A 25570-nucleotide genomic window follows, 5' to 3' on the forward strand; every position below is an offset into this window, starting at 1 on the left:
GAAATTATTTCTCATCATGGATGCAAGTAATCAATGCATTGTAAGAAAAGACAGCATACAGACAGATGAGCAGCAGTGATGACACCAATTTTGTGCTGGAAAAAAAAATATATACATATACCAGTATATATTCTGGAAGTTATTCTGTTATACTTGTTAAATATTCTTCTAAATTGTCAAAAGATATCAGGCACAGACCTGGGACAGAAAATCCTTATCAGATATGAAATCCCAGCTAGAGCAGGAATGGGTATAAAGTGTTGGCTTCCACAATGGTTTTAAACATGTTAGTTCATCTGAAAGATGGTTTTGAGTCAGAAATATGAATAATGAATATCATTTGCATAGGACACCATACATGTACATTAATATTGCACTCCCTACATCCCAACAGTTCCCAGAGGTGATGATACTGCTTGGGTGGGGTTGTGGCTGTTCAGTGAGTTAATGAGAATTAATTTTGTCCCTGTGCTTGCCAGTTGTCACCTATGGCGTGCCAGAGCTTTAGTTTTCAGACCCATGTCTGAATTGGTAAAATTATCCTCTCAATTATATAATAATGTGTCCAATAATGTGCTGCAAAAAATCTGTCATATTAATAGTAAAGAGGAAAATAATAAAGTGGAAAAAATCTTCTAGGAGGGAACTAATTTGAGGGCAGAGGAAATGCTACTGCACTGCAGAAGGGCTGGTTTAGGGAACTGCACAGGCCACAACACCTAATGTTTTAGGTTCAAATCAGTCCTTGAGTCGAGCAATCTGAACATAAAATCAGTCCTTGAGTCGAGCAATCTGAACATAAAGCCACTCACAAGTGTGACCTGGAAAGTTCTCCCTCCTTTACATGAACAACCCCAATATTTAATTTCCTGGTAAAACCAGATGAACATGACTAATTTAATGCCTTTTGTATTTGACAGCTCTTCATAGCTGATAAAGAATAGGCTACTGCTTAGCTATGGTGCCTTTTCTTAAGCTGCTTTTTGACTGTGAGCAATCTGTTTTTTCTATCCAAGCAGTAATACCCCAGACACGTTTCCCTGTATCCAAACATGTGGGTGTTTTGCAGAGGTTAATGGAAATTAAATTAAAGCTGAATAATACTAATTATAATGCAAAAGTGTGCAAGCAAAGCTAATTAATACAACTGGCAGCATAGCTCAGTCTTGCCCTGTGACATCACTCTCTTTCTCTTTCTCCCTCAATCCCATTTTTTTCCTAAGCAGGGACCTACAGCAACCTAAAGCTACTTGTTTTATACAGTCTTGAATGGACAGATATACAGCAGCATCCCACTTTTTGCACTCAGGACTTAAATGATATTCAGTCCTCCAGAAATCAATGAAAAGCCATTATGTTCTCCCTTTTTTCTTCTTGCTCATAAACATCCCAGTTCTACCATTAGGATTTCAGTATTTCCTACATTTTAGTGTTTGCTGAGTTTTTCTGTGCAAGGAGTTGTTGCAAATAAACTTGGATTTTATCTTGATTAAGTGACATATGTCAACAAATGTAATTTCTGGTGGACCACTTCACTTTTTATCTTATATTAATGACCCAACTTTGCCATTAGTTTACCAAAGGGCAGAAGAATGGCTTTTAAATATGGATAGTATGCACAGGCTACTTGAAAAAAATTGAAAATCAGAAGGAAAGATTTGAAAACTGGAGGGTGGTAACAGGGCAGAATGAGATCTTGCATCCCTGCATCTTACAGTACACCTTATTTCTTGCTAGCACCTTTTCCACATGCTTCACTGAGCCAGTCTGGAAAGCAGGCACCTGAGAAGGCGCTGGTGCAATGAGGGATGCTTGGCCTGAGGACAATCAAAGTTTAATGTTTCAAAACTAAACAGTGTATTGAGTTCAAAGGCTCCACTTGCAAGGTATTGTCTGATCCCAGATTCTGAATCATCCTGTTTGTAGGGTTCCCATGGGCTGTTTCACGCCTGAGTGCTGGACTACAGCTTCCTTGTGTCCCTAAATCCTTTTTTGGCACATCTCAAAGCCATTCCTTTGATACTATTCTTCCTTTTCCACAGGAAAAAAACCAGTTGTTGTGTCAGCATCCTGGCCAGGAATCAAAGAGAACAAGCAACTTGTCAGGCAACACCCAGGGCACAGACAATTAGTATGGGGAGGATATTTCAGCAATTGCCTTTTTGCTAGTAAGGAAAAATATAGCGAAAATTTTGTGCAATTTTGGAAAAAATAAGAAGCATCATCTGTAAAAGCTATGAGTTTATTTCTATGGCAGAGGTCAAACAACACCACAGCTACTTTTCCATCCTGTGCTCTCCAGTTCAGGCAGGAATAAGAGCTTTTTTCAGCTAGGTATTCTAGTTGCCTCATAGCTGCCTCATGGCATCTTAGCAGGCAAAGTGTCTCAGATTCCCACTGTCTTCCACTTTAGCCATGACAGCAACCACAAACTCTCCCATTTATAATTACAGAGGTACAAATGTATTTTGATCTCATAATCTCTCTTTGGCAAATACACCAGTTTCTTATGGGAATATATATATTTTGCTTTCTTTCATATGACCAAGCAGTCCATGAACCACAACCTGAGAACATCAGATACGGAAATATTCTGATTCCATGAATAGCAGATGTGCCATTCATTACACCTTTGCCCTCTTTGAGCTCAGCTTTAAAAGCCCAACCAGAAACACAGAAATGTGAAATAAGTGGAGTAATAAACAGATACTTTAAAAATGTTCTTTATTTTATTTTCAAATTTAAGCTCAATCTTCATTAATCTGTAGAGAGTACAAAAATGTTCCCATTAGTCTAGTTTGAATTTAGATGTGTTTGTAAATAAAACTAAGCCTGCTTTTTCAAATACCATTTCTGTGCACAGATGATATATCTCATTCTTTTCATAAAGCATGTAAAACAAATTTCAGTTCAAACAATAAAATATTTTACACTTGGGTATCAGAATTACAAACAGAAATTAAAGGTTCTCAAAAAAATGTGCCTGAAGTGCAGAAGCACACACTAAAGACATTACAATATACACATGCAGAGACATGCACAAATAAATATGTATATGAGCATACTACGAAGATCAAAACTATCTGTGTTCTGGTTTTTATGAAATCTCAGTAATTCTACTAACAAGAATGCATGTTTAATGCAGTACTCATATATTGCTTACACAATAATTATAGTCTCCTATTTATGTCAGTACAAAATCATTTCAGTCGCACATTAAAATTGTGTGTCTTCCTTCAGTGTCCTGCAGTGATGCTGAAATGATGAAATACATTAAGGAATCATAAGGGAGAAGATGAAGGAATAGTGTAAGATAAAGCTGTACTGAGTCTTTGAGAACATTAATTTGCCTCATGATGAATTGGTATCTCTAAATCCTCTCTCTTTAGACAATATCCTCTTGCTTTTGAATGATTCCATTTCTCACATAGTGGAAGAAGATCTATCAAGATATATAGGAAAATCCTATGTATATATTGTGTTAGAATTGTGGAAATGTGACAAAGTTCCTTTCTGTTTAAAATCTGAACTTAGATAAATCATAAGAACTCACCATGTGTTGGCAAATCATTCCAGCAGAAAGTGTGTTGTTTCAGTGTGCCTGTAGAAATCTTCACAGGCAGCCAAGGGATGTCAAATAAATTACGTGGCAATAATGCCTTTTTGGAGAAAATTACATTTAAAAAATCTGACATATAAGACAGACATGTCCACAGGTCTTTCATCTGAAAGTCCATGTCTTTTAACATGGTATTTTATTTGATGTCTTTGAGCCATTTATATTTGAAAGATGATGCTCAAAGAACAGACCCTGTAAATAAGACTCCTCATTTCTAGGAAGGCCACTGGAGTGAAAATGTCCATATGATCCTTTGGGCTTGCTTCTTCCACTAAAACTAATGTGGGAATCTATTACGAGGACTTTAAATTGTCTAAAGTGGTATACACTAGATTCTGTCACCCTAATTATACAGAGTGGGGTATTACTTTATAAATTGGTTGTTTCTACCTGTGGTTTTCTCTAGTAGAAGGAAAGTAAACATATGTACATCCCAATCTGTGTACAGAAGCAAGATCTACATATCCACAACATTCTCTTAGTTTTATTAAGGTCATTGCAAGCTTGCACATCAAACACTAAGAAGCCACCTAGGACAGAATGTAATTTCTTTTAGTTACTAATGCCTAATGAATGAGAACAGTAATGTATTACATGGGGAGTGTGGGTAAAATTGCTTATTACTGAACATGGCTTTTACCACAGAAGTTGGATCCAATCTTTGAATGTCATAAAGTTAATTTTCAGGATATAAACAGGTTTAGGGGATCTTGGAGTAGCTCAGGAACATTATCATGAGCAGGCCAGGGCAGGCAGCATCCAGCACTCTGCAGCTGCTGCCCTGATGGGAGATGTGGGCAGCAAGGTCTGTGCTGCTGCCCAGATAATTGTCTACCAAGGCCATCTCCTGCAAAGCATCCTGTCACAGCTCATGCTGGGAATAGAAGGCTCAAGAGCTGCCTCCCTGATGGCTGCTGGCATGAGCCAGGGCTGCCTCATGTGCCACGCAGCTCATGGGCTTCCTTCTGTGGTGTGACCCGAGCCGTGTGACACAATCAGCAATCCTCACAAAATAATTTTTTAGCTAATAAATACTCTCACTGACAGGACTCCTTTGTTCTTGCATCTACTCACTCTAATGTGGTATCCACCCAAGGCCACAATCTCTGGAACAGCTTCTTACCCAACAAACCTTCCCTTTTGCCTTCCTTCAAAATCCTGTTTATCCTTAAACACATCAGGATCATTAATCACTTTCTGTAGCTTTCTTGTACCATATAAGTTTATACTGCACTCTCTCTGCCAATAAATCCTTTCAGAATATGCTATGGTATGCAAAATTCTGGCTCTAACTCTGGATTCCAGTTTGCCTTTTTGTTGGAGTAATTAATAAACAAATCCTATTGCATAGACTTGTTGTACAACAAGGAAAGTAACTCACACACATAAGCAGCAAGCTAATAAAATGATCCTAATACAGAATAAACTAGGGTTCAGTTCACAATTCTATTCTTTTATGCTTGTTTTGAACAGTTCTTTTGAATGGCTCTTTAAGGATACTAATATACATCCATATATATATATATATATATATATATATATACACACATATATATGGATGTATATTATGGATACATGGATATATGTCTGATAGAGGAGGCAAATAAATTTACCTCTTTTATCTTCAAAAACATGCAAACTCACAGAGAATATATATTATTACTTCCATATTAAGAAGTAATATGTTGAATTAATTCCTAGACTTCACTATACTGAACATTTATATTCTTTTTAGATATATATTTATTATAATCATAGAGTACTGTGGCACAGTACGCTCACAATGTATTAAATAAGTTCAGCACAGTGAATTTATTATATCTTATCAAAGAAAGTTAACTTTTTGAACTGACATTAGAATATGACTTTAAAGATTGTGGTTATTTTCTTGTAATATTAATGGTAACTTTTTTCCTAGGCAGACTGGGCTTCAACATAATCAAAGGGGCATTTATAAAACAACCAAGTAGCCACAACTCTACTTACTAGTTGAGATTAGGACCTTCAAGTAAGGCTGATCAATATGAAAGTTACTATTTTTAAGACCAAAATTATGTCAATACAAACAATAAATTAAAACTAAGTAATTGAACATTTACTATATAAAAACATTACTGTATGACTTAACTATATTTAACCTATATATATAATTGAAAAGAGATTTAGTGGAAGACTAGACTTTAGTTTCACTTTCTTGAGATATCTGGGCTTGTGTTTTAAAATATGTGAGTGCTTTAAATGAGTCTGGGTTTAAATGTCCACACTCAAAACAACTTTATGACTAAAAATTCAGATTCCTTTGTTCATTTCCTGGTTTTAATTGTGATGAGCTGTACCCCTTATTATCCAGCCTCATCTTAATAGCAATGTGGAACAGGACATACACAAGGGATAACATGAAAGTCAGTAAAAAACAAATATAATGGATTTTATGTGTACGTCTGTGCAGTGCCACCGCTTTAGACAAATGACTATGTCTGTTCTTTAGACACACACTGTAATGCCTACGGTGCTTGCAGCTGGTTTCCACAAGACCTGCTTCTGGAGGCACTCAGTAGCAGCTGCCTGCTGTATTCAACCTGGAACACGTGGAGATCTTCATGTCTTCAGTGAACTGACATTTAAAGTGCAGTGAAGCTTTGTTAAGTCCATCCTCGCCTGCAATTTTCTTCATTAATTGGCACAATTCTTTGTTTTTCTTCTGTCACTTTGTCTGATGCCTTTTGTAACGTTAATGGCGACTTCTTGTGTGGACGTTTTCTGTGTGTCCCATTTACTCTGTGAGAGTTTTAAACAGTACAGTGAGTTCCACAATGACAGCAGAAAGAGTCACTGGTGATTAACCCCTAATTTACAAAAATAGTTCTATGTAATAAACAGAATGTCTCCAGCATCCTTCTCACAGCACTGTGGTGCAGAGCAACTGTCTCATTCAGCGTGGACACAAGCTTTTATCTGCTGCAAAGGCAGTGGATGTCAGTAGGCTTTGGATCAACATTCTTGCCTATAATTATCATCTCTGCATGTGTGTACTGTAAAGGCAGAGCAAATAAATCTGGTTTCAGCCCAGAAGTGAAAATGAGAGATTCCTTTCCATGTCCCTGTGAATAGTGCATCATTAGCTGAGCTTGAATTTTCTGTACTTGATTTTATGTTTCTGACATGAAAATATAGTTTTAAATTACCACTTCTGCCTGCATAAAAGATCCAAGCACAATATATACCTTTCAGAGATTCATCAGTTTATTTTCAATATTCAAAAAAGTCAGTCTGTCTGAGGCATGCAAGTGCATCCCTAATTTAAATTTGTACTTTTCCATCTCCCAGACTGCTTGTTGCCATAAGCAACACACCATAATGCACAGGAAACTGGATAGGTCTAATAAAGTGTACCCAGATCTGGGCTGATAGAGACACATAGCTGGGTTAGGTGGGTTTGATTATTGCATTGCCAGTGTTCCATGAGACTATTTGTCAGTGTAAGGAATGCCAGGTAAATTAGGCATTATTTACATGGTAAGAGTGCCAGGTAAAATAACATCTGATAAAGTTCAGCCATTGACATAAATGGAAGGTTCATATATACCACAGAGAAACACCTGGAGTTAATTTGTTGCTGTGTATTATTTCACATTTCTGCAGCCTGAATACACCAGCTCCTTTGCCATTTGCTCTCCCTGTGCTACTGCTCATGCAAGTCCTTGCCAAAGACTACAATGAGAATCAAACCAGATTATTGTCAGTCAGGGACATAATCTGGGTACCACCTTTTCTTTGGGGGGATATCTGACCAACCTGTTACCTTCACTGGTATTACCACTCCTTTCTTTATTACCGTCATCATCATCATCACCATCAATCTTTTACTTCTAAATTGTTTTGACATTACAGTCATAAGAGGATAATAAAATTTCTCTGACTCAGTGTCAAACCTTTCCCCCTCCAACAGCACAAGCTGTACCCTGCCATAACCAGGTATCAAGGGATAAGGCAGATGGCTGCTTTAGAGCTTGATGTTGGAAAAAGTGAGAAACAGAGAGGTGACATGATTTATCCCCTGCTAGCCCACAGGCTGATGGCACAACCCAAGCCTTGCAAGGGCACCATGTGCTGCATTGCACTGTATTCCATAGCATGTTGAGACAAAAGGAAAACTCTATTAAATGTGAATGCTCAGGGAGATAAAATGGGTACATTTTGAGCTGCAGGGGAAAATCACCTTTTCAACTCTAGGCATCTAAACTTAAGGTGTTCACATTATATGCTCACCTTATGGTTCCCTAAAAGTGGAAAAACACAGATGCAGAATGGCAGACCAGAGCTGGAGCCTAAATTAGATACTACTCTTTCTCTCTAGGCATATATATTTCTTTTTTTACTATAAGAAGTTTAAACAACTTATTATGTACCTGCATTGGATGTGGAGAATAATGTAAATGCTTTAGTTATTATCAGAAATTGTTTGGCACTGATCTGCAACAGCAGAGATACGCGTTACTGAATGTATCTCAGCTAGAAAATGCAGGAGGGTACCTTCAAAGTCATGGGGCCTCAGGGCAGGAACCCACACTTCACTGAGCAGTACCATCACAGTCAACACTCACATGATTAATATGTTGTGGGAATTTACCCGTACTTCCTACTAAGTGCAATACAGAAGTAATTTTCCATTCAATTACAAAATTAGACAATTTTCTCTAACAGTAGGACAGGTGCAAACTGTAATTATGAATTGTGACCAAGTCTTTTTCAAATTGGATTGATAATTGTGTAGTTCTGTTCGACCATAACCAACCTCACCAATTAAGATTTCTCTGTGGGCTAGTGGCTAGGACAAGCATTTGGGCTTTTCATTTACAGAAATCCCATGGGTCTAGATGTCATGCTTGCTGTGGAATGTGCCCCTGTCCACCTGGAGGTGCAGTATCTCATGAAAAGGTACAGCAGTATCTGATTAAAAGATACAGTATCTTTTATGTCACCTGGGAATATCTTTGCACTATAGCAATACAAAAGATAATAATACAATGGAGCTATAAAATAAATGGACATGTACTGATGTGTTGTGTGTTGGCAAATGCAAGGTGACATTCAATCCAAATTCCCTTCTTCATTTGCTCAGACCCCTTGGTTTAAGGATGTGACTCTCAAGATGGGAAAGCTTCTGATGGGGTGGGTGTAGCTGTTCTGCCACATGCTGTGCTGAGGCACTATCTGTGGAAAAATGTCAAAAGACAAAGCTCAGCGAGTAGGAGTGCCCACACTGGCAGTAATTCAACAAACTGTGCACGCCTGAGGAGCAGAAACACCAGGGGAGCTTGTTCATGTCTGAGAGAGTCAAGAAACAAAGGATGGAATTGCACAGAGGTGTTGCAGTCATTCTCTGTTTAAAACAACACACCTAACAGGACTTAAGCTGAAGGAATGACCCAAATGGTGATCAAAAGCTGAAATTTGCTTGAACTTGAAAATACATCTTCCTTTTCATGCCCCATGTTGTATGCTAACAAAGTAAAACCTGTACTATCTTTACATGTATATAAAGCTACTCAAACTCCATTTAAGTGTGAAATTATGTCAACTGAAACTTTTTCCCCCATCTTTGAAGAGAACAATATAAATATGACTTAACAGGGGAGGGAAGTCAGAGGAGACTCTTCCTTTGTGTCCTGGGATGCTCAACAGGCTGTACCCTCTCCTCCCCCATGGGGACTCCTGTCAGGTAAGCTTTATTCACAGTAATACTATTGCTTATGCATTCTGATGTCAGTGCATTTATCAACAGCACTGTGGATCTTACTGTGTCCAAGAGGCAAGAAATTGCTCTGTTTGTGGATGTGGAGTCTTACTGAGTTTGCCCAGACTCACGGTGCAATGCATGTCAGTTCTGCATCAGGGACTGCACTCCTGACCACAATTACTGTGCCACCCCTCTGTGCCTCTGGCACCCTCCCAGACCCAGAGTGCCAGAGTGCTCACTCAGAAATATTGTCTGTGAAGGTCTCCCAGGATCTCAGACAGGCAGTGAGTGAGGAAGGGAGGGCCCCCAGGCCCACTACATCTGCAGACAACACAGAAAGCAAGGGGGGAGGTTGCCTTTCTGATTTTTTATGTGACAGAAGAATTTGTGTAGTCAGCAGGATTGCCATGGATAAACAGTTACAGAAGTATGAATGTGCTCCTTCCCAGGCAGGAAAGAAATGGGCCCAAAAATTCTGGAAATACAAAGCAATTATTTACGCAGTATTGGAGGCTCATTTATCTTACATGCAAAAGGGAATTAAAGAGTCCTTCCCTCAAATATGTTATATATAGAACATGCTGCTTTGAAATCAGAAAATGGAGTATTAAAGTCATCACTGGCTTTTGAGAGGGAAATAAATGAAAGATTGGGAACCCAATAACAAGCTTATAACTGAGAAAGATAATTTTAAGGTTCTGTTCGCTTCAACAGAGCATAGGGAAAGACAATTATTGTAGAAATTAGGTAGGAAAAAAACACAGCAGTGTGAAACAAAATCGGGGAGAGGAAATAGAGGGCAGAAAAACAACTGAATTGTTACTATCTTTGGAAACTGAGCAGCTGCACAAACAGTTGCAGAAAGAAAAGGAGATAAAGCAAAAACTGGAAGAAAAGGTAAAAATTATGCTTAAGAGGGCTGCTATTCCAGCCAGCATTGTACAGATAAGGAAACCAATTTCATCCCTTGGAGAATGGTGAAAAGCTGAGGGGACAGTGGCCACCCACCATTGTCTGCAGGAGACTGAATGCCAATATTAACCCTTTAACTACTGCTGTGCCAAATTTTGTGGAACTGTAATGCAAATTCAGGGAGCAACCTATTCACAGAGGGCAAAACTGGACATAAAAGATAACATAAAAGATGTTATTTATGATTCCACTCTGGGAATACCTCAAGGCTCAATTCATGCTCACCCAGAAGCAAGTGCAGTGTACCTTTGACAGATTCCCACAGAGATTTAAACATTCACCCATGACTGCACATTCTGTGATTGCCAAACCTTTACAGTCTCCCTCTCCCCAGATGTGAAATTTCATTATATTGTAGCAAGAGGAGACTCCCCTGAAAAAGTAGGGGAAGCAGCAACAGCAGCATGGCAAGCACTTCTCAAAGTAGAAATTGAGATTCCCCCAGAAATGCCAAGGGCCATGTAAAGGACTTTATCTGCTATATCTGCAGATAACCCAGAAGACAAGGAAGCCTTCCTTCCCCGAATTTTTAGTTAACACCTTCTCATATGAGAAACCAAGGAAACAGTAAACCAGCCATAGATTTTGGCTTTCTTTAGTCTGCAGCAGCTCAGCAGCTGCTGCGCAAACAGGGCAGGAGTGGAAGGAAGGCTGTAGGAGGCAGGTGGGTGGGTAGGCAGCTGTGGCAGGAGAAGGCTGGACTTTGGTATAGCCCCAAACCTTGTCCTTACAATGTATACAATGTACACAACACATAAGTGAGGGGGAAAAGGGGGAGGAGCTGATCCAAAGCCTGCTGAAGTTATTGAAAAGACACCCATTGACTTTTTCAAGTTTCATGTCCAGCTTTGAGTGAACCAGGGTTCATGCAGTGCACATATTTTAAGCAGAACAGCAATTAAGGGAAAACATGTTCCTTTTCAGATAATTAATCTAAGTAGTTTGTATGATACATGCCACAGCTGGACTGAGTTCGAAAGAAATGAGCATGGGGGCTTTTTTTTACTGTAGCAAGTGTGTGTTACACTGATTGACAAATAAAACATCAATTCTGTGGCTGTTCAGGCATGAAGCATTGCCAGAGGTGCTCAGCTCCATCACACCATGCCTGTAGTGCAGCCTGGCACCATTTTCTCACACCTCAAGACACTGAATACAGTTTCACTGCAAAGAGAAAAGCTGTCACAAAAGTAACTTAGACCTGGTTGAAGCTAGTGCTGGGCAATAGTGACCATAATTCTCATACCTCAGTGGTCCTGAAGCCATTCTGTCTCTGTGCTGTAGTTCCCATGCTGTGGACCATGGGGTTTGCACACTGAGAGCCACAGTTGCTCCTCTTCTCAGCATTCAGCGTTCCAGCTGTGGCTGATGCTGTAGGTACCCCTGTGTGAGCCAATTTGCCATCCTCCAGAAGACCTAGCAGGGACACATGGAATTGGGCAGTTAATACTGAGGAGCAGTTTGAGCTGGCTCTGCAGTGCCTCTGTTTTGCCTCATTTTGTGGTGGTGTCAGTGATGCAAGGTGTGGTACAGTACCCCAGTGAGAGCAGTCTACCTCCCTGTGGCATCTTCATCCTCACATTTTACATCATTTGGCCTTTTTCCTGTGGTCCACTGCTCTGGGAACCATTGGCTCAGGAAATCTTGGGAAAACAGTCAATGAGGGCAGCATGTCAGTGGATTTTTGTCACCTGCAGGTCTCCGCTGACTTCTCTACACACACACCTCCTTGCATGAGCAAGAGTTGAACTGAAGAGCCAGAGAAGGCCCCCTTAGATCTGTTCCAGTTCTGGGAAATGAAGGGGTTAGATGTGAGCATGGCATTCAAATATGGATAAAAGGCTGCTCTATGCATGGCCTTGCTTTACATATTTTTTTTCATTTGAAGTTGAGAAATTTAGAAAAAAATTATTTCATGTTGTTTTGCCTATCAGCCATCAAATAAATGAGTAGTTTGCTTTCTGCTCTAGCTGTGTGCATACACATGAATTGTACAATATGATATTGGACAGCATAGATGAATTTTCCCATCTTACTGCATTAACAAAAACCAGTTGTCATTTATGGCGGGTGCAGAGCACTCAACATCTGGTTGCAAAAATGGGTCTGAAATCCAAATACAGGGGGTAAGTGGGGTGGATGACTGTTGCTCTCAGTTTAGTTTTTGTCAAAGCTTATTTATGAAGAGCTTTATGTTAAAAGAGAAACAAAGAAGGCAAATTTACTAACTGGCAATGCAGGTATCAAACATAGAAAAATTAAGGAGTCACAGACACTAAATGAGAAAAAGTATGTGGGAAAACAATGACAAGCCATGGCTGTATGAAGTGACATTTTGTCATCAAGACCTTCTACATTAATCAGGCAGGAATTCAAGTGCTGTGTTAAAAATATTAAAAACGAAGCAAAGTCGTGAATTCTTTCTCAGAAATCTGTAAGAAAAGATGATTTTTCAGTAGAAAGCAACATTTGTCAGTATTAGCTAGCAAAAGAAATGACTGAATTCACTAAAGTTTCACCCAAATATTCAAAGCCTTGGTCTTGAAAATATATGAAATTTTGTGAATAAAAGGTCTTTAAGATCTCTTCTGACTCAAGCCATTCTATGATTCTGTGAGTTAATGTCTGACTACAAACTAGTCACTGCATTTCCCTGAGCAGTCAGAAGATGGAGGCAGAGTATTCCAAAGACACTTTAACTTGCAATGGTAACTAATAATGCTGTCATGTAGGTTTTGATTGAAAAAATTTGAACTGAAAGTTGAAAATACTATAATTTATTTTTTACAAAAATACTTCTGTCTTTGGAAACTGCCTTTTCTGCTAGATATAAAAACCGGTGTCGTTCTTGTGTCCAAGTTTAGATGCAACTTCAGTAAGGCAACAGTAAACTTCACCTCTCCTGCATCTCCCAAAATTCCCCTCCTAGCTGTGTTTTAGGCCTTACCTCTCCCTATCACTGGGCAGGACCAGAGGAGAGGCACCAATGCCTTGGTGCAAAGCAGTGAGTGGCACAGGCTGGTGCTGCAGACAAAAGCAGCTGTCGGGGAGGGAGATGGAGAGGCAGTGAGCCACTGTGAGTCAGAGCTCCAGCCAGGAGCTCACTGCTCCACCTTGCAGTGGAACCAGCTTGAGCACAGCTTTCAACAGGCAAACTGCACAGGAATTACTCACTAATTCCATTAATTGAGTCTTTGACATTTCAAACTTCCAAATGATGAGTTTTTCCTTCTGTGGAGTCATCCTATGAAATTACTTTCCACCATGTATCTCTTTGGCCATCTGGTCTCTGACTAAATTGTCTGGTGAAACATCTGTCAGCTAAAAAGCCATTTTGTTATTAAGTCCAATTGTTAATTTATCAGATTGTGTAGCATCTTTTGGTCTTGCACAGAAAATTTTTTCTTACATTAATCCATTTCCAGAGGCAGATGGAAAACCTCAATCCTGAAAATGTGTATCTGGATATACATCAAATGTATATCTGCCTACAGCTGGAGGTGCTCACAGGCTCCTTCCCTCCCTCTCCTTTACCTGGGCTTTCCTTCTCCTTTGGGATGTGCTAATAAAACGTCTCTCATTATGGTCTAGACTAATTTCCAATGGACACGGAAAGCATTACTATCAGTCTCATTACCTAGCTAAACACACCTGGAGTTTTATGATGAGTGAAATGCATCATTTCACTTAATCACACTGAGGAGCAGCAAAAATATTTAGGCAGACTAAATAGAAATCCCCATGAAAAGCATTTAAAGGTACATGAAACATGGGCTGAAATGAATCCTCACTTTTGCTTACCAAGGTTCAGCAGCTGGAATTGAAGTTAAACATTCCAAGTAGTACCTTGCACATTTGTCACCATGATATTTTCTGAAAAATCCCTTCACCAGGATTTTTCTCCTGAGAAGCTGAGAAGCCTCAGAAACAAAATGCAAACAATAATTATCTGATTGCTTGGAATGTGGTTTGGAGGCTGCTTACCAACAGGTGCATCTTTGATTGGTTCCCTGTGAATTGTTTTTACTTAATGACCAACCCCAGTCCAGCTGTGTTGGACTCTCTGGTCACTCACAGGTTTTATTATCATTCTTGTCTAGCTTTCTGAGGTCTCCGTTTTCTTTTTTTAGTGATAATATAATGTAATATGATATAGTATAATATGATATAATATGATATAATATGATATAATATAATATGATATAATATGATATAATAGGTATAATATGATAATATAATATAATATAATATAATATAATATAATATAATATAATATAATATAATATAATATAATATAATATAATATAATATAATATAATATAATATAATATAATATAATATAATATAATATAATATAATATAATATAATATAATATAATATAATAAATATATCAGCCTTCTGAGAGCTTGGAGTCAATTCTCATCTCTCACCTTGTCCTGGGGACACACAACACTGCAGCACACATTTATTTTTTAAAATAGTGATTGACTACTGGGATAATTTGCAAAGGCTTAGGCAAAATGTCAGCCATTGGAAAGCTGTAAATTCAGTCTCAATGTCCCAAAGGTGTGTTCCTTGTGGGAATTAACTCAGGGAAGTCCAGTGGGCTGTATGGCCTGGTGCCATTCCCAGCCTTACAGCATAAATATACAGAAGGATACTGCTGACGTAACCAGTGTAACTATGATCATAAAGTGCTCTGGCTTTAATGTATCTGTATGCATGTGAAAAAGTCATCACTCACATTTATGTTCACTCTAAAATGAAGGCAGTAGCTGCATTAAAACTTCATGCCATCAGCCATCAATCTTCTTCTAGATAAATCCATTGCATTTTTCCATCTTTTCCGCACACAGTGTAAACACTCAGAAAGCATTCAGGCATCAGCATTGTGCAAATGTCAGATATTCATGCTTTTAGTACTGCAAGTGCTTGAAACAATTCTGATGGCCCCCATGGGAAATGCTAGCAGTTTACTAAAATGAAAAGTGCAACATGAGGACAATATCCAGACAAAATGTACAGAGACAGAAACACAACTATATACACTGTTTGGAAACTGGTAAAAAAACCCACAATCAAAATATTTCAGTCAGTCAATGAAGAATGGGCTGGTTATTTTTCTCTCCAGTAGCTATCATACATCTGGACCAGCTAGCCTAAATCTTCCATCTCCCAAGAGGAGAAGGAGCCAGGAGGAGGCTCAACATTGCTTTGTTTTAATCAGCTGCTTCAAATGTGAGGCTCAGTTAAGCAAACAGCAATGCAGAGGGGCTCAGTGAACTCAGGAAAAACTTAAAAAGTAAAGTCCTGGCTCACAGCCTCCAGCTGTCCATGTTAATTGGTAAAACACCACTCCTTCATCTACCTCTTTCACTTACTTTTAACCTGTGCTTTTCCTAAACAGAACAGAAAAGGCATTGTGGCAGTCTAGGGAAGCAGACCGGTGTTTCATTTTGTAATGTATTCATCAGAAGATAAAATTGCCTCATTGCATTATTTCTTTATGCACAGCAAGGGACCAGGGCCCTTGTTTCATGTGAGACAGCTGCTGAAAAATGGACCCACACACCAGAGCCAGAGATCTGCTGCTGTACGACAGAAAGGAGGGGTGCTGGGTGCAGGTCAGACAGAAACCCTTACAGTAAACTGCTGGCTTTGAGCATTCTGTTCCTGAGTCTTAAATGTTACAGATTCAATTGAAGATAAACCCCAACTTTCAATCCCAGATTTCTTTTCACTGGAATCTGTTTTAAACTGCAGGGACATTTGAGGGAAAAAAAGTTGGAACGAGCAATACCATTTCTGTTTCTATGAAGAGATGTATTTCGAGAACTGATTACAGTTAAAGAAAAGAGAGATTTTGGCCACTTCAATGATGAATTTCTGCCTAGTAATTCAGCATTGAAGTGCTTTATGTGGAAATTTTGGAAATTTTAATCAATGAACAACAGAGCAAGCTGCACTCTGAACTGTGTTTCCTGTATGCAATACATTGCTCTTCTGCTTTGAGATTGGCAGGAACTTTTGCTTAAATCTAATAAAATTTTTATTTTTTTGCTGTGAATTCTACATTCATAAACCGAAAAATGCAGAATTAGAACTGTCTGTAAAGTGTAAATACACTCCCAGGGCAAAGAGAAAACAATTATAAAATGTCCTGAATCAGGATATGAAGACTGGGACAGGGCAAGGAGTGCTGTTTCCACAAAAAGAGTCATTTTGCAGAGCAATTTCCTTCTCAGCACTTTGCAGGCAGGATTGACAAAACCACGACTCAGGTTTCCTGCTCAAACACTTTCAGGCACTCTCCCTCTCTCACCATCCCTCCTCCCACCACCTGCTGCAGAGACAGAGTAAAATCCCTTCCTTTAGTTAATGACAGACCTTTGGCTCCCAATAACTAGGAATATTTTTGCCTTTGAAGATTTTGGTGCTGCAAAAAAGAGGGGTTTTTTCACAGGGAAGCAATTTGGAGAGATGGTTCCAGTTCATCTTCCTGCAAATCATCTCTATTGATGCTCAACAGCATTTCTGCTTCCTGGTGCTGTGACAGCTGGGAAAGTCTTTCATGTAATTCAATCCTGTACGTGACATTTTCAGTGAATTTTCTTTAGCAGTGGGTAAATTATTATACTGGGGTAAACTGTGGGTGATCAATCCTAGCAGGTCTGCCTTAGACTGTAGGGAGGGTTTATCAAGGCTGTTGGCCACTAACTGAATGGATGCTAATCGAAGCCTGAGAGGTTTTGTGCAAAGATGATCACAGTTTAGGTTGGCTGGCATTACAACTCTTGCAGTGATCTGAGAAAATCACAGAACAGACAGTGCAGTGAAGAGGCTGCTGGGGAAGGAGGAAGCACCTGGAGAGCCCTGTCCAGCCCCTGCCCTCCCTTCTGTCACAGGGCTGGGGGGTGGCTGCTCCCCCTGAGACACCAGGACTGCTCAGGAGGCTTCATGCAGTATCAGAACCACCTACTCTCAAACGACATTGAAGATTTCCCAGCAATTGGGTCTGATACCTCTCGCAGAATAGCAAGCTGAAGGGTCATAGAAAAAAAATTCTCATCTCTCAATTACCTTTGACACTTTTACTTAAGTTCTGCTATCTATGGATGCATTCTTTTTTTCAAGGCAGTCAATATTTATTAAAAACCAATTAATTTAAAAATACTTCCAGAGGTGGTGGGGTAGATTGCTTAGCATAATCAGATGGGCCAAATAAGTATTGGTGCCGTTTTTTAACTGAAATGTGAAATGAAGCCATTATTGCACTATCAAATACAGCAAAGGTGAAAATGTGTGGAATGGAAGCATTAGCAGCTAGGGTTGGGCTGAAAAATATGGTCATTACAAAAAGCTGTATTTATCATCTGAGTCTGATTTTTTCCAATAATTTCAGTGTTCTCTTGTGGAGCAACAAATAGTGGTTTAGGCCAGCACTAATCCTTGATCACCTTCTGCACCAAGCAAACCCCAAGTATATGATTACTGTACAAGAAAATCCAAACAAAGGTTGTAGTGCAGTGTAATTTTCCTGCCAGAGAAGAGCAGAGTGAGAACATGTGAGAGGAACAACCCTGCAGGCACCAAGGTCGGCAGAGAAGGAGGGGCAGGAGGTGCTCCAGGCACCGGAGCTGAGATTCCCCTGCAGCCCTTGGTGCAGCCCGTGGGAGGCAGCTGTGCCCTGCAGCCCCCTGAGGTCCAAAGGGATGCAGAAATCCCCCCACGCCTGTGGATGAGACCCACACTGGAGCTGTGGGTGCCTGGAGGAGGCTGTGGCCCTGTGGAAGAGCCAGTGGAGAGAGGGCCCTGCCCCAGGCTGGAGCAGCTGTCCTTGGAGGGCTGCACCCATGGCAGGGTGACCCACACTGCAGCAGCTGCCCGTGGGAGGGACTCACCCTGCAGCTGTTCACACAGAGCTGCTGCTCCTGACATGGACTCACTTTGGAGAGGTTCATGGAGAACTGTCTCCTGTAAAAGGGACACCCCTCTTCTCCCTGAGCAGCAGGAGAAGCCTCAGGTGATGAACTGACCATAAACTCCATTCCCTGCCTCCTTGAGCCACTGGGGGAGGAGGTAGAGCTGGGAAGGAGGGCTTATTTTACTTCTCATTATCCTGCTCTGATTTTGTTAGTGCAGTAAATTCATTTCATATTGCTAAGTTGAGCCTGTTTTGCCAGGGACAGTGTTTAATGAGTGATCTCTCTCCCAGTCCTTATCTCAACCCATGAACCCTTTATTGAATTTTCTCTCCTCTGCCCAGCTGGGAGGGGAGTGAGTGAGTGCCTGACATCTGGCCCAGGTAAACCCACAACAGTGTGTTGAATGGGAAATGGCAAAGGCACTGCTCTCACACATTCTCTCTCCTCTGTCCTCTCTCCAGCTGCTCTTCTGCAGGTTCTTCCCGCCATTACTTCTTAAATATATCCCAAAGGTGTCCCCCCGACTGCTGATGAGCTAAGCCTTGGCCAGTGCTGGGTCCATCTTGGAGCTGCCTGGCTCCTCAGGACATGGGGAAAGCTTCTGGCAGCTTCTCACAGACACCAACCCTGTACCCTGCTCCCACTACAAAACATTGCCACAAACACAACGCATTATTATACCCAAGGTCTGGACTAACATGGAAAGGGAATGGCTGCAATATGTCTACAGTCCAGAAGAACTGCATTTATTCACTTTCACCGTAATTCTGAACTGTAATAAGGCTATCTCCTGAAAATATCACATCAGAATCACTGCTATAGTTGTTTATTAAACATACCAGATTTTGAAACAACCCATTAATAAAAGAACATAAGGGCATAAGAGCACAAAGAGATCCTGATTTTCCTATGTAATGCACTGATCCATTTTTGTCTCTTGACCTAAAACACATGGTTTATTAAACACTTCTCTGCAGCCCAGTTCACTAAAAACACTCTGCTGCACCGGCTTCTTAATTGACAACCTGATGTTTGCTTATTTATGTCTGGGGAGCTCTTGACTTTACGTGCACCTGGCGAGGGCGGGAGCGGATGACGGCAGCGCGGTCCGAGCCAGCATCGTCCCGTTGTCACGGAAACCGGAGCCGGCACTGCCCGGCCCGGCCCGGCTGCCCCGGCACGGCCCGGCTGCCCTGGCACGGCACAGCCCGGCTGCCCTGGCACGGCCCGGCCCGGCTGCCCTGGCACGGCACAGCCCGGCTGCCCTGGCACGGCCCGGCCCGGCTGCCCTGGCACGGCACAGCACGGCACGGCTGCGGCTGCCCTGGCACGGCACAGCCCGGCTGCCCTGGCACGGCACAGCACGGCACGGCTGCGGCTGCCCTGGCACGGCACAGCCCGGCTGCCCTGGCACGGCACAGCCCGGCTGCCCTGGCACGGCACAGCACGGCACGGCTGCGGCTGCCCGGCACAGCCCGACCGGCCCGGCTGCTCGGGCTCGCAGCCCCCGCCGCACACCGCCCCAAACGGACCGGCCAGAAGTTCCCCGCCAAAGGCTGCCCCTGAAACGCCGCATTCGGCATCCCGAGGCCCGGCCCGAGCCGAGCTGCAGCGACGAGCCCGGTCCGTGAAACACCCGGAGCTGTCAGCCAGCCGGGAACAGCGGAGCAGCCGCGGGAGCCCGCGCTGAGCCCCAGAGAGCAGGGCACGAATCGCTCACCAACACACAGGCACGTCAATTGTGCAAGATGAACTGTCAGCCAGCCACACTGCTAGACAGGGATAACATTTCCCCTGTATTCCTCTGATTCTCTCTATTTTACAAAGGACTCGATTGCCCTCCCATTTCAGAGCTGTTCTGCAAATGTCTTCGCTGATCCTAAATTGCAGGTTTCATTCCTGGCAGACCACTTACTGCAGTTCTGTTTGCTGATGCCATGGGCAAGTTGTCCTCCTGAGTACATCAGGTGAGTCTGTGTGAAATATGGATAATGTTTTCTTTAATATGCTTCAGGAAAAAAAAAACCTACTTCACTAAGGAAAAAGTGTAAAGTTCAAAGAATAAAAAGCAATTTTTTAGCTGATACTGTGGGTGACGTCATGATAAAAAATCAACAAGTAATTTAATAGCTGAGGAACAAGTCAGCCCTGAGGCAATCCGTATTCAGCTTTTCCATTCTAAGACAAGAGAATTATTTTTTACTTGGTTGCTACATCATTTAAAAATTAATTACTTTTATTTGCATTTCAATAACAGTCCCTATTAAAGACTGGGGTCTTACTGTGAGGGTTGCTGTGGAAAAACAGTGGGGAGAGATCCTGTCTTAAGGGACTTGCAGCCTGTGGGGTAAATGGATTGTAAAGTCTCTCTGACCACAAGATAAAGACCCATATCCACTCTGAGGGGCTTTCAGGTATAATAAAGAAAAGTAATTGAATACAGCAACTAACCTCATCAGTGAAAATAGAAAGAAGTAGAAATAAAATTGCTTTAAACCTGCTTAAAACAAACAACATTAATTTTTTTTTTTTTGTTCATATTGAATGTGTTTATAGACTACATGTATGGTTCTGGTTTCTGGCAGTAAACTGTACATCTTAAATTTCTAGGATATACACTACATCTACATCTACATCCACATCTACATTTCAGCAAGTTATCCCAACATAGCATAACAGGTTGTGCAAGCATGTTCCAAAATACTTGAGAGTTTTTGTGTGCTTTTTGTGAATTCAACCTTTTTGCCGTGGTTTGCGTGCAACCCGTGGTGGCTGCCCTGGGGACTCATCTGTACCCACAGATTATTACTTCCTCTGAAAGTCATTACTTTGCTAACAGTTCCACTTAGCTGAATCAGACCCTCTAAAGAGAAAGCAATTTGTGCAAAGAGTTGCAAGGATCAAGGAACGGTTACTAAGCAGAAATGCAGCCTATTATTTCCCCCAGCTATAACCTACGCAGTAGCTCAGTCCTGTGAAAAGTTCTTTGCTCACACAGCAATGGATGTTCTTCCAAGAAATGGCTTTATTCTAAGGGCTCATTGTGATTCTTTCTTTTTTTTCTCCCTCACAGAAGCCACTCATCCTATGAAGAGTATGTACACTTATTTTCCAGAAAATGCCTTTCAATTCCAGCACCTACAGTGCTTCATGGAGTTATTACTTTTCTATCCCTCCTCATCCATACCTGGTTGCCCTGTTCCTCATTGCCAAAGCCTCAGCAGTGTACTGCAACATTACATAATACACATTACTATATAAGTTACAAGGTACCTATATTTGTGTCTGTTGGTGACTTCTCATCCCCTAAGTCACTTCTCATGAACCTAAGACCATCTCTCTTATTTTAGGTATGTTATAGCAAGTAATACTGGCCTCTATGTCTTCCTTTAAAAATAGGGAGATTAATATACACTTTATAAAAATGGATGTAAAAAATCAAGTAGAGAAATTAACAAATACTCTAACAAGTGATCAATTGAAATTGGAAAAATAAAAAAGCAAATAAGAAAATTATAAAAAAACAATACTTTCCTATTAATTTAATAATATTTAAGCTTTCAAAATGCTTTGGTAAAGGTACAAACATTTGGCTACAGAAATACGTACAATTCCAATGAGAGCAGGCACAGAAACCTGAATGTACTGGATGAAAAAAGAGAAGCATATGATGAAATTTGTGGTGGTATGAAATTACTAAGATTAATGTATGGGAGTTACTAACCCTTTCCTCACTGCTACACTCTCTGATTCTGTATACACGACATTCTTTCATCCCTGAGTGATTTACTCCTCTTTACGTTTTGATGTCCAATTCTGCTGTTTTTTCTACAACTGAGACATGTTGGCAATCACAACCACCTCTTACTGCTTTTGTCTTTTCCCAAAAAAAATTTTTTCCCAAAATATTTTTTCATCCTATCTCTATGTCTCTCTCTTCACAGAATTTCACCAGTTTATTCCAAATGGAAAATGACAGAGAAGAACTTCATCCTCTTTCCCCAACCTCGTTTGGCTGGTGCCCCCTTGCCTGGCTGCCTCCTCCCTTTCTGTGTCCCAGTTACAGCTCCTTCCTGCCTTGCCTTGTGCCAGTGCCATCTCCCATTTCCCCATCTCTCCCATCCTGCTCTTGTCCCCTCCCTTACCCTTCCTTTTTGTTTCTCACTCTGAGGTAGTTTTCAGTTCTCACAATAAAGTCACGTATTCCTCTTCATGTCTTAAATCCATATTTGACCTCATTTGCCCCTCCAATTGCTCGTTCCTCTCCCTTTCATCTGTAAATTCACTTAAAGTACTGTTATTGTCCCTGGAGTACCTCTCCTTATCCCTTTTCCTTCCCTACCTCAAACCTTACCCTACAACAGCTCTCCCTGAAGTACTTCATGAATTTTGAGGCACTAATTGGGAGCAATGTGTGTTCCTCAGGCTCCTTAAACTGCTGTCACCACAGCTCAGTTGAAGAGTGAATCTCTGTTGAAGAGTGAATTGGTTTTGCTTCTACTCTGTCCTTTCCTCATCACTCTCCTTCTGATTTCTTCTGCAAGGTTGTCTTGTAAAGAGTTTCATGCCCTCATCAGTCTCTGCTGGTCTCGAGCGTTGTTCTCTTCTCCTTATCTCTGGTATTCTCATCTCCAAACACAAAGTCAATTACCCCATGTTTCTAGGAAGAATACTTACTGATCTACCTCTTTATTACCTCCTGTTCAGAGTCAGATCTTGAACTGTCTAGCTTCTGTTTATGATTAGGCACAACTCAAAGTAAACATGGCTAAGATAATGGTGTGCGTAAAAAGCTAACACTCTATTTAGCTTTCACTGCTGGAGACAACACTTACCTACAATTTGAACTTACTGCTCAGCATCATCTTGAGCTTCTTTAAATTTCTTATCTAATCTTCTTTAACATGGTATCTTATAGACTCATTCACCTTCAAATTCTCATGGTTTCCCATGTGACTACTGCAGAGTCTTTCTTTGGCCTTTAGGAGTACAACGTAGACCCTTTGTGACTTCTCCCTCCCTGTCACATTTTGGTCAGCAGAGAGTTTTGGTCTCCCTATTCCAGCTGGCCTTGATGCCCACCCCACCTTTGTGAATTTTCACTCCTGCACTTTCATAATTTCTTCCTGGTGCTTTGTTACTTTCTACAAAAGTCTGTAAAGCTACTTATTTACATCTGAACCTGCCTATAGGCATTTACTGCTTTACATGGAAATTGTAATTATTCTGGGCAGCAACCATTTGTACAACATCTAGCACAATGAATTTCTGGACTTAAGCTGAGATTTCTAGATACTGCTGCAATAGACAATAATTCTTAAATCAATTTAAACTGCACATCATATCAGAGCTCCTCAATCCCTCTCTCGTATCTGTCACTTCTATAACACCTCAGGTGCACAACTGGGGATGTAGCATACTGACAAGAACTGGGAAATTCAAACTTGCAGGTCTGCTCCTATCCAACCCACCCTCTGGTCAACTTTCTGTATAAGAGAAGGCATCAGAGGTAGTGTGGAAGAAAGCTGCCTCTTCCTTAATTTCAATTTATTTCCAAAGTTACTTGTCTTGTGAAAGAAAAAGCCACGTATGGGTAGAATCTCAAGAACCTCAAGGACCGAGTTCTCTTCCTTCTGATAACATTGCTCCACAGCTGACGGCGTCTGTACGCTCTCGCTCGCAGCCGAGCGCGGCCGTGAGGGATTCTCTGGAGCCCGAGCCGGCTCCGGTAGCCCAGAGCCCGGAGCGCATGGGGCCGCTCCCGGGGCCGCTCCCGGCGCTGTCCGCTCCCGACTCTGCCCGCTCCGGGCGCTGTCCGCTCCCGACTCTGCCCGCTCCCGACTCTGCCCGCTCCCGACTCTGCCCGCTCCCGGCGCTGTCCGCTCCCGACTCTGCCCGCTCCCGGGGCCGCTCCCGACTCTGCCCGCTCCCGACTCTGCCCGCTCCCGACTCTGCCCGCTCCCGGCGCTGTCCGCTCCCGGGGCCGCTCTGGGAGGGCCGGGCCGGGCAGAGGCTCCGGGCCCTCCGAGCAGCTTCGAGCGCCCGCATTTCCTGGCGTGGGGGCTGGAGGGGCGGGGTACGCGCTTCGCCCAGCAGGAACACGGGAACACCCCGCTGCATGCACACACACACCGAGTGTGAACGGCAATAGACAGCGGGGGTCGGTGCGCACACGGCGGGTGTCGGCGCACACACAGGATCTGGAGGTGCACACACAGCGTGTAGGTACATACACAGGATGTGTACGTGTACACACAGGGTGTGTAGGTGCACACACAGGATGTGTAGGTGCACACACACGGTGTGTAGGTGCACACACAGGGTGTGTAGGTGCACACACAGGGTGTGTAGGTGCACACACAGGGTGTGTAGGTGCACACACAGGATGTGTAGGTGCACACACAGGCTGTATAGGTGCACACACAGGCTGTGTAGGGGCACACACAGGATGTGTAGGGGCACACACAGGATGTGTAGGTGCACACACACGGTGTGTAGGTGCACACACAGGGTGTGTAGGTGCACACACAGTCTGTAGGTGCACACACAGGGTGTGTAGGTGCACACACAGGATGTGTAGGTGCACACACAGTGTGTGTAGGTGCACACACAGGATGTGTAGGTGCACACACAGGGTGTGTAGGTGCACACACAGGCTGTATAGGTGCACACACAGGCTGTGTAGGGGCACACACAGGATGTGTAGGGGCACACACAGGATGTGTAGGTGCACACACACGGTGTGTAGGTGCACACACAGGGTGTCGCCGCCGCTCCCCTCCCCGCGGTGCCCGCCCGCCTCTCCCGCACTCACCGGGGCGAGGGCCGCCCTGCTCCCGGCCGGGGCCCTCGGCGCTGCCGCCCTCCTGCGGCGGGCTCTCGGAGTCCGTGTTGGTCAGCCAGGTGGACTCGGTCTCCCGCGTCCAGCTCTCGTAGTAGCGGGGCTCGATGGCGTCGGCCCGGCTGCCCCCGCAGCCCATGGCGACGCCCGCTCAGAGCCGCCGCCGCCGCCCGGGCAGCATCGCCCCGCCGGGCACGGCCGCCCCGCGGCCCCGCTCACGCCCTCGGGCCCATCCCCGCTCGTCCAGCTCTCCCCGGCTCCGCTCTTCCGTCTACCCCTTCTCCCCGGCTTTATTATCTCCGCTGTCCCCCCGCACCCCACCCAGGCTCCTGGCTGTCCCCTCCCCTTCTCCTCCCGCAGCCCTCATCCCTCCCCTCCCGCTTCTCTCCCATCCCGCCGCCTCCCGGCTGTCCCCGATCTTTCCCCACCGCGGGGCTCTCCCAGAAGCGGGGCCGGCCCTGCCCTGCCGAGC

General features: G+C 42.7%; 1 protein-coding gene across 2 annotated transcripts; it reads right to left on the bottom strand.

Annotated features, from left to right (window-relative positions):
• Positions 1-2699: 2699 nt before the first annotated feature.
• Positions 2700-25263, bottom strand: BAALC (BAALC binder of MAP3K1 and KLF4). Of its 2 annotated transcripts, none has more exons than XM_058025183.1 (3): positions 25072-25263; positions 11578-11747; positions 2700-6397 (listed from the first exon to the last, which is right to left on the bottom strand). In XM_058025183.1, the coding sequence occupies exons 1-3, from the start codon at positions 25235-25237 to the stop codon at positions 6293-6295; spliced, it is 441 nt and encodes a 146-aa protein (XP_057881166.1). In that variant the 5' UTR covers positions 25238-25263; the 3' UTR covers positions 2700-6292. The 2 variants fall into 2 exon arrangements, with proteins under 2 accessions (XP_057881166.1, XP_057881175.1); XM_058025192.1 differs by lacking the exon at positions 2700-6397 and adding an exon at positions 6405-8833.
• Between the last annotated feature and the right edge of the window lie 307 nt (positions 25264-25570).

The sequence above is a fragment of the Melospiza georgiana genome, chromosome 1 (assembly GCF_028018845.1).
Source record: "Melospiza georgiana isolate bMelGeo1 chromosome 1, bMelGeo1.pri, whole genome shotgun sequence".
In the NCBI taxonomy this organism is placed as follows: domain Eukaryota; kingdom Metazoa; phylum Chordata; class Aves; order Passeriformes; family Passerellidae; genus Melospiza; species Melospiza georgiana.